The sequence below is a fragment of the Nyctibius grandis genome, chromosome Z, assembly GCF_013368605.1.
Source record: "Nyctibius grandis isolate bNycGra1 chromosome Z, bNycGra1.pri, whole genome shotgun sequence".
Classification (NCBI taxonomy): Eukaryota; Metazoa; Chordata; class Aves; order Nyctibiiformes; family Nyctibiidae; genus Nyctibius; species Nyctibius grandis.
Window position 1 is genome coordinate 7,424,987 of NC_090695.1, and position 13,554 is coordinate 7,438,540.

The 13,554-nt window shown below is 57.1% G+C and overlaps 1 protein-coding gene across 1 annotated transcript in view; it reads right to left on the reverse strand.

Moving 5' to 3' along the window:
- Positions 1 to 12,884, reverse strand: part of NOL6 (nucleolar protein 6) — a 29,290-nt gene extending 16,406 nt beyond the window's left edge. Inside the window, exons 1-20 of the mRNA XM_068422103.1 lie at positions 12,879 to 12,884; positions 12,594 to 12,800; positions 10,725 to 10,841; positions 10,280 to 10,459; positions 9,462 to 9,630; positions 8,547 to 8,681; positions 8,239 to 8,402; positions 7,547 to 7,667; positions 7,171 to 7,229; positions 6,910 to 7,011; positions 6,255 to 6,370; positions 5,671 to 5,848; positions 5,146 to 5,268; positions 4,838 to 4,986; positions 4,000 to 4,075; positions 2,011 to 2,151; positions 1,594 to 1,711; positions 1,228 to 1,382; positions 837 to 1,000; positions 276 to 428 (exon numbers count right to left, since the gene is read on the reverse strand). Coding sequence (XP_068278204.1) covers positions 276 to 428; positions 837 to 1,000; positions 1,228 to 1,382; positions 1,594 to 1,711; positions 2,011 to 2,151; positions 4,000 to 4,075; positions 4,838 to 4,986; positions 5,146 to 5,268; positions 5,671 to 5,848; positions 6,255 to 6,370; positions 6,910 to 7,011; positions 7,171 to 7,229; positions 7,547 to 7,667; positions 8,239 to 8,402; positions 8,547 to 8,681; positions 9,462 to 9,630; positions 10,280 to 10,459; positions 10,725 to 10,841; positions 12,594 to 12,800; positions 12,879 to 12,884 — 2,633 coding nt within the window. The remainder of the gene's footprint in view (positions 1 to 275; positions 429 to 836; positions 1,001 to 1,227; positions 1,383 to 1,593; positions 1,712 to 2,010; positions 2,152 to 3,999; positions 4,076 to 4,837; positions 4,987 to 5,145; positions 5,269 to 5,670; positions 5,849 to 6,254; positions 6,371 to 6,909; positions 7,012 to 7,170; positions 7,230 to 7,546; positions 7,668 to 8,238; positions 8,403 to 8,546; positions 8,682 to 9,461; positions 9,631 to 10,279; positions 10,460 to 10,724; positions 10,842 to 12,593; positions 12,801 to 12,878) is intronic.
- Between the last annotated feature and the right edge of the window lie 670 nt (positions 12,885 to 13,554).

Genomic DNA, 13,554 nt, shown 5'->3' on the forward strand with positions numbered 1-13,554 from the left:
CGATGATACCTTCTGCCATCCACACCTGCTTCCCACCTTGCTCCACAGCACACTGGGCAGGGGAAGCCACAGCCCTGCAGCCCCAAGCACCTCCATCCCCTCTGGCAATCTGCACCCAACAGGGCTTGGGACAGCATTCTGGCAGCACAGGGGCCTCACACTCACTGCTGTGCACCCTCCCAGCATCTCCTGCCCTAGCAGCATCCCATCCCTCCTCCATCTCAGGAAAAAGGCACTAAAGCCCTATCAGACAAGCCTGGGCCCCCCATCCTCACCTGGGCGGTGTGAAGGGGGCCGGGTGGAGGAAGAGAAACGCCACGAGGAGGTCCACACACTCCTCAGAGATGTTGTCGCTCAGGAGCTGGGCGCTGACCCAGCGCTTGGCCAGCCGGCAAGTGCTGCCAAAGACAGGGTGCTGCTGCTGAAGCCTGCGAGGAGGGAGACAAGCAACTGATCAACCCACAAAACGTGCTTTTGGCATTTGGCAGGAGAGAAGTGAGGGGCAAAAATCTGCCAGGAACATGTGGCAGCATCACAAGCACAGGACACTATTTGTGGGGGTTGAGATTTTGGGGCAACAAAGGAGAAATGCTGCCACACGCTCCTAACCATGCTGCTCTTTGGTACTTGTCTCCCCATGCCAGTGACCTTGGATGTGAAAACAGGGACAACCAGTGCCACCCCCACCCACATTTGTCCCTCCATCCTCCCACAGCGCCTCTCACAAGGTGGGCTGAAGGGCCACTTCCCACAGTGAGCTTCTCTCCCACCATCCCCCTCCATCACCCAAGGGCACTTCCACGCTAGCTTCCAGTCATGTCCCCTGCCTCGCCTACCCGTGCAGGGAGCTGGTTAGATAGGGCAGATGCAAGGTCTCCAGCTCCAGCTGCCGAGACTCCTCTGTGTCCTGGTACTTCAGCATCCCTTCTGGGGTGACCACTTCCTTCAAGATCAGGGGCTCCCGGTGGTAGGCTACTTGGAGACGGAAAACATAGCCGTCCTGAGATGGAGCAGAAGGTTAAGTCAGGCTTGGTGGTAACACAAGCAGGCTGGTGTGCTACGCTGCACCTCAGGGACACAATAGCAGCATCCTGGCATCAGCGCAGCCTCTTTCCCAGGCCCATCATTCAAATCCTGGTTTTGTCCAGTGGGACCACTGCCACAGCCCCCCTGCTTGCCTCCTTGGTAACAAGTCAGGTCTGTAGAAGGTCCCTGTCACCCCCCTACCTTGTACACGTCGGTGTGAGTGACTGCAGGTCTGCAAACCAGCTGGTGCTGCTGCTGGAGGAGCTCAGCCAGCTGGAGGTGGAAAGCCGCCTTGATGCGCTTGATGGCTTCTTTGTCCTGTGGCCACTGGCCACTGCCTTCCATGTGGCAGATGACTGGGGACAAAGGGACAGCAGGAGGCCAGTGAGCCCCACGCAGAAACGAGGTGTTGGATGGGGGTGGCTGGGACTAGAGGTTACAGCAGGAGGAGCCAGGGCTCTGCTCCTGCCTACAGCACACCAAAGCAGCAGTAACAGAGCCAGCACTGCCACGTGCCTCCACTTCCCCCCACCAAATCATCTCCCACTCACATCTCTCCCCACTTACTCTTCAAAGGGGCTATGTAGGCCGGGCAGGGCTTCTCCTCCGAGGGAAGCAGCAAGTGCTTGGTCCTGATTAGGGTATGGAAGGAATAAATCGGCTTCATGGGAATGGGAGGGAAGACCTGGGAGAGAACAGCCAGCCAGGACTGAGAACACGGAGCAGAAACCCCACGGCACTGCACATCCCCTCACCCCAAACCTCCCACTCCCGCAAAGCCCCTCTGGCATGGAGGGCTTGACCAACTTGTGCACAGCCAGCCCCAGGGATGGGACAGCAAAGAAGAGGCACTGCATCACCCCAAGAGCTCTCAGGAGCCACAAAAGCAGAGAGTGACTAATTCTCTCTGTCCCTCCTCAGCCCAGGGCCTCCCCCCATCTCCTTGCAGACCCCCACGCACAGGCTGTGCCCAGGGACACTCACGTCCGTGTACCGGAGGGCTGGATGGACACCCTGCACAGCTGTCACTGTCAGTGGCAGCTCCTTCAGGTTCCACAGCTTGCGGCTCAGGTCATCGTAGGAGCAGACGACGCTGACCATGGCCTCTTCGCCTGTCCCTGATGCCTGCAGACACACAAGGAGACTCTCTGTTCACCTCTCCCACTCCTGCTCAGACACCCACCTCGCCTCCCTCTCAGGTTGGCACCGCAGCCAAGCTCCGAGGAGCCAGGACTGCCACCCTAGGGAGCAGCTTCTGGCAAGAGCACTGAGCGAAATGGGGAGGTAAGAGAGAGAGGGAAGCCAAGGGAAAGACTGTCTGCAGCTCCCCAGCATCCACAGGCATTCTAGAGGTGGCGTTTCAAGCAGCAAGTGAAATTCTTTCCTGTGCAAGACACTAAGGCAGCACCAAGAGCTGTACTGCCAGCATTCTCCCTAGGAAGGGAGAAGCTAAGAGTGATTGGAGGGTAAAGAGATCACACGCTGGCAAGGTGAGAGCTCTGCTACTGCCTCCCTGACGGTTACCACGATGCCAACAGAGACGGCAGTTAACAGAAGACTGCTCTGACTACATCCTTAGCCAAGGCAGAGCTGTGAAGCACAGCAAAAGCAAAGACAGAAAATATCCAGAGCATCGCAGGAGCCCTGGGGAGGACGGATGAGAAGCACCAAAAGGAGAATTGCTGCTGCCCTCACTGCTTCCACCTTCCCAAAGCACAGCAGAGGAGCCAGAAGGAGAAGGAGACATCACCAACACCAAACCACTCAGCTCAGATGCGGCTCAGTCGAGCAGCACGCATCTGGCCAGCCTGGGCTTTCGGGCAGAGCAGCAGCACCCTCTGCGGGGTGCGCCACGAACGACAAACCCCGGTCCTGCCTGTCTCTAGAGCTGGCTGCACCATCCATCTTCCCTCCACCACCGCAGACTCCCCACGCTGCCTGCAAACAAGCAGCTGGAGGAGCAGACAGCCCTACCCGCTGCCCTGCGCACAAGAGCGAGTTTCTCCTTCGTTCGTCGAGGACTGGCAACAATCAGACACCTAAACGCCTCTCCAGCTCCAGGAAAGCGCACCCCTCTCAGTGTGGGGTTTATCCACCCTGCTCACCCCAGGCTAGCTTGCAGGGACACAGCACACACAGATTTTGATGTCTCACCACACAGCAGGCCATGAAAACCAGCGCCTCATCCCAAATCTGACATGCAACTCTGCCCAGACCACAACTGGTCCTGGCACAGGAGACCTTCTGTCAGATTTGGTCCCCTTTGCTTTTAAAAAGGGGAAAGGAAACTATTTCTTCCTCCATCCAAACACCAGATAAAAAGCTGGTCTTACCAAAGACCAGCAAAGTGGTGCCAAAGTGCTCGTGGCTCATCTCCAAGCTTTAATTTCCCAAGTTGGAGAGCAGAAGTAGGGAGGGGGACATTTCCCAGCCTCCAAGATGCATCTTTTTCTTTGTTTCAGATGCACATTCAGCTGCAACACTAGGGAGGGCTCGGTGGGCACTACTTAGCACTTTGCAGAATGACAGGAAAGATCCTTCTGGGCTTCCCATGTGGGCCTACGGGATGAAGGCACAGGAGTCTCTGGCCCAAGTCCTGAAGGACACGGGACCTGAAAGGTGCAGATGGAGTAGCACCGTGGGACAGTGATATATCCTCAGTCAATGTGGACACAAGCAGAAAGAGGAGGCCAGTAGGATGCTTGCAGGAGAAAATGGGGTGTGCGGGCTACCAGAGCAAGAGGACTTCAGCAGCTATGCCTTGGTTGGCAGGAAAGGCTCAGCAGATCCAAGCAGAACACCATGCTACCTATCCAAGCGCCCACAGGCAGGCATTTTCCTTACCCTCGCTTCCTCCTCTTGGGAACCACCTAGCTGCCTCTGGGCCACAAAGCTAAAATGACCACCCCCTTAGCCCTTCCCATACCTCCCTTCCCTGAGAAACTCACAGCCCTGCTGGGGGAACAACTGTACCTCTTGCCCAGTCCTGATCACAGACTCCAGCAGGGCTCCAGTGTAGCAGATGGAGGATTCAGGAATATCCATGTGGCTACATGGAAGAAGACAACAGAGCACCAGAGCTATGACACATCAACCCATCCATCCTGATGCTGCATGCTGTGTTCACAGGCAAGGGTCAGTCCAAAACCAAGAAATCCCTCCATACAGGAAGGTCATGGTGAGGAGACCAATCTCTGTGTGTCCCTCCCATGCCCAAGTTATCCACCCAAAGCAGCACAAGAACTCGTTCAGCTTCACAGGATCGAAAGCCAAAGCCACCGATGTGCAGCCTTTCCTCACAAGACCCCTCCTTGCTTCAGGATAAAGAGGCCCAGGCAACCTCTTTGCTCTGTGCAAGAGGGTCTCGTTTTTGGCAGAAGGTTTAAACTGCTACAAGGAGGCTTTCCAATGCTGTCGGGAGACCCAGCCTTGAAACACTACAAGGTCACAGAGGATTTCATGAAATAACCTGCAAGGTCCAGACGCTTCTCTTCCAGCACTGCCAGTGAGTGTCCCAACATCCCATCTGCATGTAAAGGCAGGACCATGCTGCCTCCTTGCCCTTAGCACTGCCAGAACCTACAGCACCACCTGCTTGCCCTCCCCACCTGCTCTTGGGAAGCAGCTTGCAGCATCAGGACCACAACTGAAATTACTTCCAGATTTCACAAAACCAAAACAACCCACAACATCCCCCAAAGCACAAAGCTGACAATCGAGTTACCAGGGAGGTGGCGCAAGCCAGGAGAAAGGCAGTGACCCCACACAGCGGCAGGTCTGCCAGCCTCGGCTGCTGCTCGGTACAACTTACAGCTTCAGCAGGTGCCTGACGATCTGCTCAGGTATGAGGCGTTTCCGGCAGGCGGTGTCAGCCTCCCACACCACCGCCTCGCAGATGCTGCCATCCTGGAACCGCCGCAGCTCTGATTTCTCCCCCCAGAAGGTCCGGAAGTCCAGGGCCTGTGGGGGAACATTGACCAAGCCAGGCCAGGGACACAGGTCACCACTGGGGCCGGCCAAACCATTCCCACAACCACCAGCCAGCCCTGCAGCGACCAACAACCACAGCACAACACCGCTCTGCTCTGCTCCCCTCGGCACAAGCAGGGCTCCCCTCACCTCAGGGCAATCGGCCTGCGGTCCCTTCTCCAGCGTGCTGGTAGCAAACTCGGGGACAAACAGGAGTCCAAACGTCAGGGACCCGACATCCTTGTGTTTTGGGGGCTCAGCATCAATCGGCCACTGCGGGAAAATGGGGAACATGAAGCACAAGGGAGAAACGAGGTTGCTGGAGCAGTGGCTGCCGGAATATCAGGCCACTAGATGAACCTCCTGCTACATGCTCTTGGGTGCCTGGACAAGTACAGACAGGGAAAGCTTCATTTAATAGGTCTCCCCAATGAGAAAACCAGCTGTCTTCACCCTGCCCCATTGCTGGGCCACGAATTCTGCCCAGACCAAACCTCCCAGCTGCACCTCACACCACAGTGCAGGGCCTCAGGTCCTGTATTCCCCACAAAGGGGACAGGCCTGCCCCCTTCCTCAGCGAGCAAAGACCCCTTCCCCGTGCCCAGCAGTGCCACGAGGGACACACAAGACCCCACATGCCGTGAAGGATGCAGTGTCATTGCCGAGCTGCATTACCTCGGGGATCTGGGGCAAGGAGTGAGTCACGAGCAGTGCTCTCCCGGCCAGCCCACGGGCCAGCAGTGAGACAATGAAGGGAAGGGCCGCAGCCACGTAGTTCCCACCCCGATCCATCAGCTCGTTCAGCAGCTGCATCTTCTTGCAGGCACCCTGCAGCTTGGAGACATGCTTCAGGCTACAGGAGAAGGAGAGAAGCTGGTCACCCACCTCTGCCACCAAATCCTTTCTGAGAGAGATATGCTAGAGGACGGATAAACTGGGGAGCTGATGGTGGTGGCCCAAGACCAGGGCTACAAGAAGCAGCACTGCACTCTGGCATCTCAGGATGGCTGAGATGGAGATGCGGTTCCTTGGGACAGTCATCATTCCCAAAGGCAAAAATCATTGCCCTCCTCTTGGGAGGCTGTCTAGACAGTAAAAGAGGAATGGCCAAATGCAAGAGGCACCAGTGTCTATCTCAGAGCTAACAAGGCCACCTCCCACCAGGCAGGTCTGAGCCCACCCCAGTCCAAAGCCAGAAGCAGCCCACTCCTCTCTGAACAGCCTCCTCAGCATTACTCCACCAGCACAGCGAGACTTACTGGAAGACATGGTCAAAGGCTCTGAGCATGGGCTTTGCAGTCATGAGCAGCACCTGAAAGCCGTCTACCATCCGATCATCCAAAATTTCCATGGAGCGCTTGGCTTCGAACTGGACCTGAGCAACGAGACAAGACAGAGCAAGAGCATGAATAGGAGGGGAGAAGGAAAGCAAATCCCTCCAGCAGCAGTCACCAATGTTCCCCCATCAACCATGGCCACCCTACCTCCATGGTCACCAGCAGACCCTGATCCCAGACAGCTTCTGTCCTCAGCATGAAGCCAAGTCATCAACAGCTGTTGCTGCTGGCCAGACAGTCCTCCCCTTGATATACCTGCCATCAAGGTGGGGTTTTTTTCTGCTCCAAAACAGTTATTTCTGCTCAACAGCTGCTTGGCTTCACCCAAAGTCGCCCACAAAGAAAAAAACAACTTTCCTCTGTCATTCAAGCAAGACAGGTATGGCAGCGCTACATTCAAGTCTTAAAATTCACTTCTAAGCTTCAGAGCTGGAGATGAATATTAAAAGCTTAAAAAGCAACACTGAGCCCCCTCCCCAAAGCCAACGACCTCCTCCAAGACGTCCAACCACCCTCTGCCTGCCTCAGCTCGCTCCGACAACAGCATCTCAGGATGCCATCACAACCTGCCCGGTACCTGGTGGTACTTGCTGGTGGTCATATCAGCGCAGAGGTTCACCAGCCCGGAGGGATCCACAAAGACCACTTCAAACGCCTGGTGGAAGTCATCCAGGACAGGCTGGAAGAGCAAACACAGTCTTTAGTGCCACGGCAGAGACAGACAGGGCACCACCACCTCGTTGCTGTCTGACATCCCTGTAACAGGCACATCCCTATCCAGGCAGCACTGGCGGCACAGCCAGACATAGGCATGAGACCCCTCCAGAGGGCTGCTTACCAGGGAGGCATCCACATCCTTCACTAGGCTGATCCCTGTCACACTCAGGTCAGTGGTGGCTGTGGGCAGACAGGAAGGAACAAGTCACGCTGCCATCCACATCTCCCTCACTGGTGAGGGTGGTACAGCTACATGCCAATACCACTGTGGTCTTGCAACATAAACGGTGCTACAATGCAATGCTGGCCTCCACCACTACCCACCCCTCTCCAAGCTGCTCCATCCAGCCCTGCTCTGCTGCCTCATCCCCATCTGTCCATCTCACCCACAAGGTCTCAACATCAGAGGGAGAAAAGCCACAATTCTCCCTTGTCCCCACTGTGTTCAGTCTTCGTACAGAGGCTCTGTTGACACCAGCCTTTCCCTGGAAACTCACCCAGGAACTGCAGGGTGCTCCTCAGCACCTGGTACCCACTCATCATCTTGACAATCTTGCGTTTCATCAGCAGGTAGGCAACCAGCATTGAGACCAAGAAGCCGCTGAAGCACCCCAAGCCCTGTGAAAACAGAGGGCAGAGTCAATAAGAGCTCAACGAAGCACCACAAGCCCCAGAGCCCACCCCGCATGACTGCTCCTGGCCTCTGTCATCACCAGCAGGGCAGCCCCCAAGCCCCAACCCCACCAAGGAGACATTGAGGTAAAGCCCTGTACAATGAGCAGAGATATGGATCCTCTTGCAGGAAGGCAACACCTCAAAGTTCTTTGGGAAATGGGATGAATTCCAAAAAAAAAACAACCAAAACAAACAACCAAAAAAAACAAAAACAAACAACCAAAAAAAACCAAACAAAACAAAACCACAACAAAATAAACAACCTAAACCAAAAATCCACTACATCATTCCAGGGATCTCAAAGCAGCACGACTATCCAGTACACACAGACTCATTGCAACCCACTAGGTAAGATGGAGATCCTTGAAATCTAACAGCTCAAATCACTCACAAGCCCACCACACCACCCACCAAGACCAAGCCACCACCTTCCCAGCCCAAGGAAGGGACAGCAGGCCAAAGGCAGGTTAGCCAGGTGAGAGGAGCCTGCCCTGTCCCTTGGCACAGGACATACCTTGCTGAGCTCCCGCTGGTTCAGCCAGACTTTGAGAAGGGCCACACCATCCTTCATGCCTGGGAAGTCAGTGGCTGCGCTAGACAAGAAGTGTAGGTGGGACAGCAGCACCATGTCGCAGAGGATGGAGTTGTTGTAGTGCGGGGTCGGGGGCTCGGTGGCTCCTGTGTGGGGAGACAACAGCACGTTGGACCCAACCACAAACCTCCTGTTGACAGAAAAGGGCTGCAGCAAACTCGCTTCCTGGCGCTGGGTGCAGTCTCTGGCTGAATAAAGCAGCGTCGTGTTCCCCCAGCCCCAGGCCCTACCTTCTTTGGGGGTGCTCTGCTCCATGAACCAGGCTGTCCGGACATTGTTCTTGCTCGGATAGAAGCGGCTGGGTTTGAAGAGACCCGGGGCAGGACAGACATGGAGTCGGACGGTGACCATCTTCTCATCCTTGCCTGTAAGCACCAGGGGACAGATGCGCAGGAAGAAGAGATGTCAGATGCCCAGAGACTAATCTGAGAAAACAGGGAGCATCCCCATCTTGGGGAAAGGAAAACCTCCTTCCCAGTGAAGCTCAGCAGCAGTGGACATCATCTCAGAGCAGAATGACCACATCCCAGAGCCAACAATAACCTTAAAGTCACATTGTGCAGGACCATCTTCCTCCATCCCTGCTGGCCAGTCCAGTACCCATTTGCTCCCTCAGCACCCTCCTGCCTGCCTTGGCCTTGCCACACTGTCCCAGATCCAAACTCGCTATCGCCTTGGGTCTGTGGAAACAAGCAGCACCTGGCAGCCCATGCATCCCCCATCATCTCAAGAGAAGAGCCAGCGAGGCTGGTCACAGCTGCCTCTGGAAGGCAAGAGGATGGTGGGGAGCAGGGGTGGGGAAAGCAGAGAGGAAGGACAGTGCTAGACACAGACATGTTTTTGTAAGGTCTTCTTTACTCCCTTAGGTACCCACAGGGTGGGCCAGCCAGCAAGGCCAAGGCTGGGGAGCCCAGCCAAGCTGTGAAAGCAGATCAGGAACCATAGCAAGGGAAGAGACCTTGAGGACTAGGACGTGTGAAGGAAGAAGAGAACTGGGAGCATCAAATCTCCAAAATTTATCACTAATTGCAATGACAGCCCCAAACCGACCCCTCTCTAAAGGGTCTGTTGTGAGACCATCACCACTCTCCAGCTAATGCCAGTACCCACTCACAGCCCCTGCCAGGGCAAGGCTCAAGCGCTACCTTGTGGCCTCAGGAGCAGGATGGGCTTGAGATGGTTGCTGTTCATGTAGGCAAACTTCACGCTGCCAAAGAGCTTCTCCTTGGAGAAGTGCTGGGCAATGTGGGCCAGGTACAGAGCTCTCTTTCGGTGGTAGCGCTGGTTCAGGTTATCTTTGTCCTGGAAGATTTCCTGGGAAGAGAGGGACAAGGCAATCCCCCTTCACCTGCCTGCAGAGCCCAGTTCAGCCAGAGGCACTACACCCCCCACCCTTTCACCTGGCCCCACAGGCAGCCCTATCTCAGATAAGTGGTTACAGCCCCAAGGACCTCCAGGTCAGTCAGGAGCACTACCTTGCTGCTGGCTCACCAGGCTCTAGGATCACAGGAGACAGAGCAGAGCCACACAGCCAAACAGGGCATCGCTTCACCTCAAAACCCTGTTAGAGCAAGTCTGCGCAGCAAGGGGAGGGAGCTCTGGAGGGCTAACAGCCTGCAAATATCACCTCCCGTGTAACACAGTCTTGAGACCTGGGGAAGAAGTGCAATGGGGTGCAAAGCTGGACAGCATCTGTCTCCCTGGCAATGTGGAAGAGGTTCAGCCCAGGCAGAGAGAAGAAAGATCCTCCTCAGGAACTAAAATCAAAGCAGCTGCAAGCTCCAATTGAGTGAGCAGTGAGATTGCACTCCCCAGCTCCTCGTGGGAGTCACCACACTGCACGCCCAGATGCTGTAACCTCACTCAGGAATGGAGAGAGCAGGGCAAGGGCCAAAGGGGACAGGAGGGGATGGTGCTCAGACAGGCCCCAGGCCACTCGGGAGGCAGGCATGGCCAGACTCACCCGCGGCATGGTCACTGCCACGTCCACATTGATCTCTGGCTTAATGCAGGTGCCCAGCAGGTAGCTGCCCACCACCTTCGGCTCGGCCGGTGGCAGGAAGCGGAACCGCCCCTTCACGCTGAAGGGCACCTGCAGGAACGGGACCCTCACGCCCTTGGGGAGCCAGGCCTGGTCAGTGAGCTGGGAACAGACAGGACACACAAAACATTCTAAGCATCACCAAAGCAGATGTGCAGAGAGCAGGACCCCTCTCCCCACACAATTGCAGGTACCCGCACCCAGGGCATAAGACGGAGCATCCCCCTCTCCCCTCCAACATAAAGTAAGGTAGTATTTTTTCAGTCCCTAAGGGAGATACTCCACAGGGACCTCTGCCTGTAACAGCAACAGCAGAGCCTGCTCCATACAGGGGTCTTGCCACCTCCTCCATCCCCCTGGAACATACTTCAGTTTCTGGGGTCTCTGGGATGGCACTCAGTAGGCTGTTAATTTCATGGAGAAAGGCATCAATCTTCTTCTTCTTCGTCTCCTTCAATGTCACCTCCTTCAGAAGCTCTTCAATCTGTAGGGGGAAAGCAGACCATGAAAGGCAGCTGCAACCCTGGAATTGCTCCTGCCCTTTACCTTGTCCTCCACCACCAGCCACAAGTCTGGTGAAGAGGGCAGTAGGTGAGCTGGGGAACACACCTGAGCCTCTCCACAAACCCTGACCAGAGCTGGGAGTCCAGTCAGCCCACAGGCAGAAGGATAACACAGCTCCTGCCATCTCCTGTGAAGTGCTGGATGGCAATCAGCTCCATCCCAGTGGCTTCTGTGTGAGGTCCAGCCACAAAAAAAAAACGGTGTGATTCATGTAGGCATCGTTATCAGAAAGGTTTTTGTATGACAGAGTATCCCCTGCAGGAAACGACCACGCAGGTTCATACCATGAACCCAGCCCTAAAGATCCTGCCACCAACATCACCAGGTAACCAAGAGATCAAAGGGGCTCCTCATAAAAACCACCAACATTACAATCACCAGAAGCCATCTAGTCACCAGTCTGACCTCCCCCTAACACAGGTGGTTTGCTTTCCCACAACATAAACCAACCCTCCTGTCCTATCCAGAAGCTGGTCTAAGACAGGAACCGGGTGCACATGTTGATGTTACTTCCTCACCGTGATAAGCAATAAATCACAGCAGCAAGGGATGCGACCGTTGCACTTCGACCATACTGCAGTTACAGAATCACAGAATCAATCAGTTTGGAAGAGCCCTCTGGGATCATGGAGTCCAACCATTGCCCTGACACCACCATGTCAACTAGACCATGGCACTAAGTGCCATGTCCAGGCTTTTCTTAAACACATCCAGAGATGGCGACTCTACCACCTCCCTGGGCAGCCCATTCCAATGTCTAATGACCCTTTCTGAGAAGAAATGCTTCCTAATGTCCAACCTGAACCTCCCCTGGCGAAGCTTGAGGCTGTGTCCTCTTGTCCTATCGCTAATTCCCTGGGAGAAGAGGCCGGCTCCCACTTCACTACAACCTCCCTTCAGCTAGTTGTAGACTGCAATAAGGTCACCTCTGAGCCTCCTCTTCTCCAGGCTAAACAACCCCAGCTCCCTCAGCCGTTCCTTGTAGGTCAGACCCTCCAGACCCTTCACCAGCTTGGTCGCCCTCCTCTGGACTCGCTCCAACACCTCAACATCTTTCTTGAAGTGCGGGGCCCAGAGCTGGACACAGTATTCAAGGTGCGGCCTCACCAGTGCTGAGTACAGAGGGACGATCACTTCCCTAGACCGGCTGGCTACACTATTCCTAATAGAGGCCAGGATGCCATTGGCCTTCTTGGCCACCTGGGCACACTGCTGGCTCATGTTTAGCCAGCTGTTGATCAGCACCCCCAGGTCTCTTTCCGCCGGGCCGCTTTCTAACCACTCTTCCCCCGGCCTGTAGCGCTGCATGGGGTTGTTGTGGCCGAAGTGTAAGACCCGTTACGTGCTGGATGGGTTAACCCGTTATGTGCTGCATGGGTTCAATTTCAGTGGTGTAAAGAAGCAAAGAGCCTAGCACGGGATGGGAATAGGAATTACGGTGAAAATATCCGTCATATGCTGGGTGCCTTGTAAAGGCTGCCCCTTCTGTCCCTGCCCCGTGCCCACCTCCCGCAGAGGAGCGGCCGCTGCCCGCATTTACAGGGTCCGGAGGGCTCAGGCGCCTGCCAGCGGCCCGGGGTCTCTCCCCCGGGTCCGGGATCCCGCTGCTCCCCAGCATTCCCCCACCCCCAGACGAGCCCCCAGAGGGGCTGAGCGCGGCCCCCCGGCCGACCTGCAGGCGGAGCAGGCTGGAGTGGAAGAGATCCTCCGTCTCCTTCAGCTGGCTCAGCTCCTCGCTGGTCGGCGGCTTGTAGAGCTCGGCCCGGCTCAGCTTCGCCGGCTGCAGGGCTGCGGCCCCGGCCTGGGCCGCCCTCTTCCCGCGCCGCGCCGCGCTCCCGGCGGGGGGCTCCCGGCCCTGCGCCGCCGCCTCCGGCGAGCCCTGCGGGGAGAACACAGCACGGCTCGCCCCAGAGTCCCGCGGGCCCCCGGGCTGCCGGCCCCCTCCCCGCCGCCTCACCGCCATGGCCGCCGCCGCACACCCGCGCGTGGCCCCGCTCGCCGCGTGCAGCGCCACTCACGCCCGCTGCCCGCGGAGCGCCGCTCCCCATTGGCCGCGCGTACCAGCGCAAGGCTCCTATTGGTCGCGCCGGCTGCGCCCCACCTTCCCGCCCCGCCTTTCTCCCCCGCCCACGCAGCCCACGCCCCACCCACGGAGGAGGGTGTTTCCGCGCTTTGCGGCAGGTCGTGCTGGCAGCGGAGCGTTTTGCGGCGGTTGGGGGTGCTTGACGGTAGCGCGGCCTCCGCGCCGAGGGCAGTGCGGAGGTGGGGCGTCCTCTCGGGGCGGGGGTCGCTGCCCCCCGGGCCCGTCACGGGGCACGGCCCCAAGGTCGCCCCGCTGAGGTGCCCTCGCCTGCCCCAGGCCCCGCAGACCCTCGGCTGGGCCCCCCCCCCACCCCCTCCCTCGGCTGGGCTGGAGCCCAGAGCTGCCCCGGCTGGCTGTCCGGGACGAGGGGGGCTGTAACCCAAATTCACAACTTTTAGCCCCCAAAACGCAGTTCTCGGGGCAGCCCGGGGTGGTTTCACGTTCAGGCTGGCCGTGCATGGGTGCCACAAGCCAGCTTGCCCCACGGGACGAACTCTGCCCAGGGCTGGCATTACCCCCTTGGCCAGGGCCTGCCTGCGGGGCCTCGTGG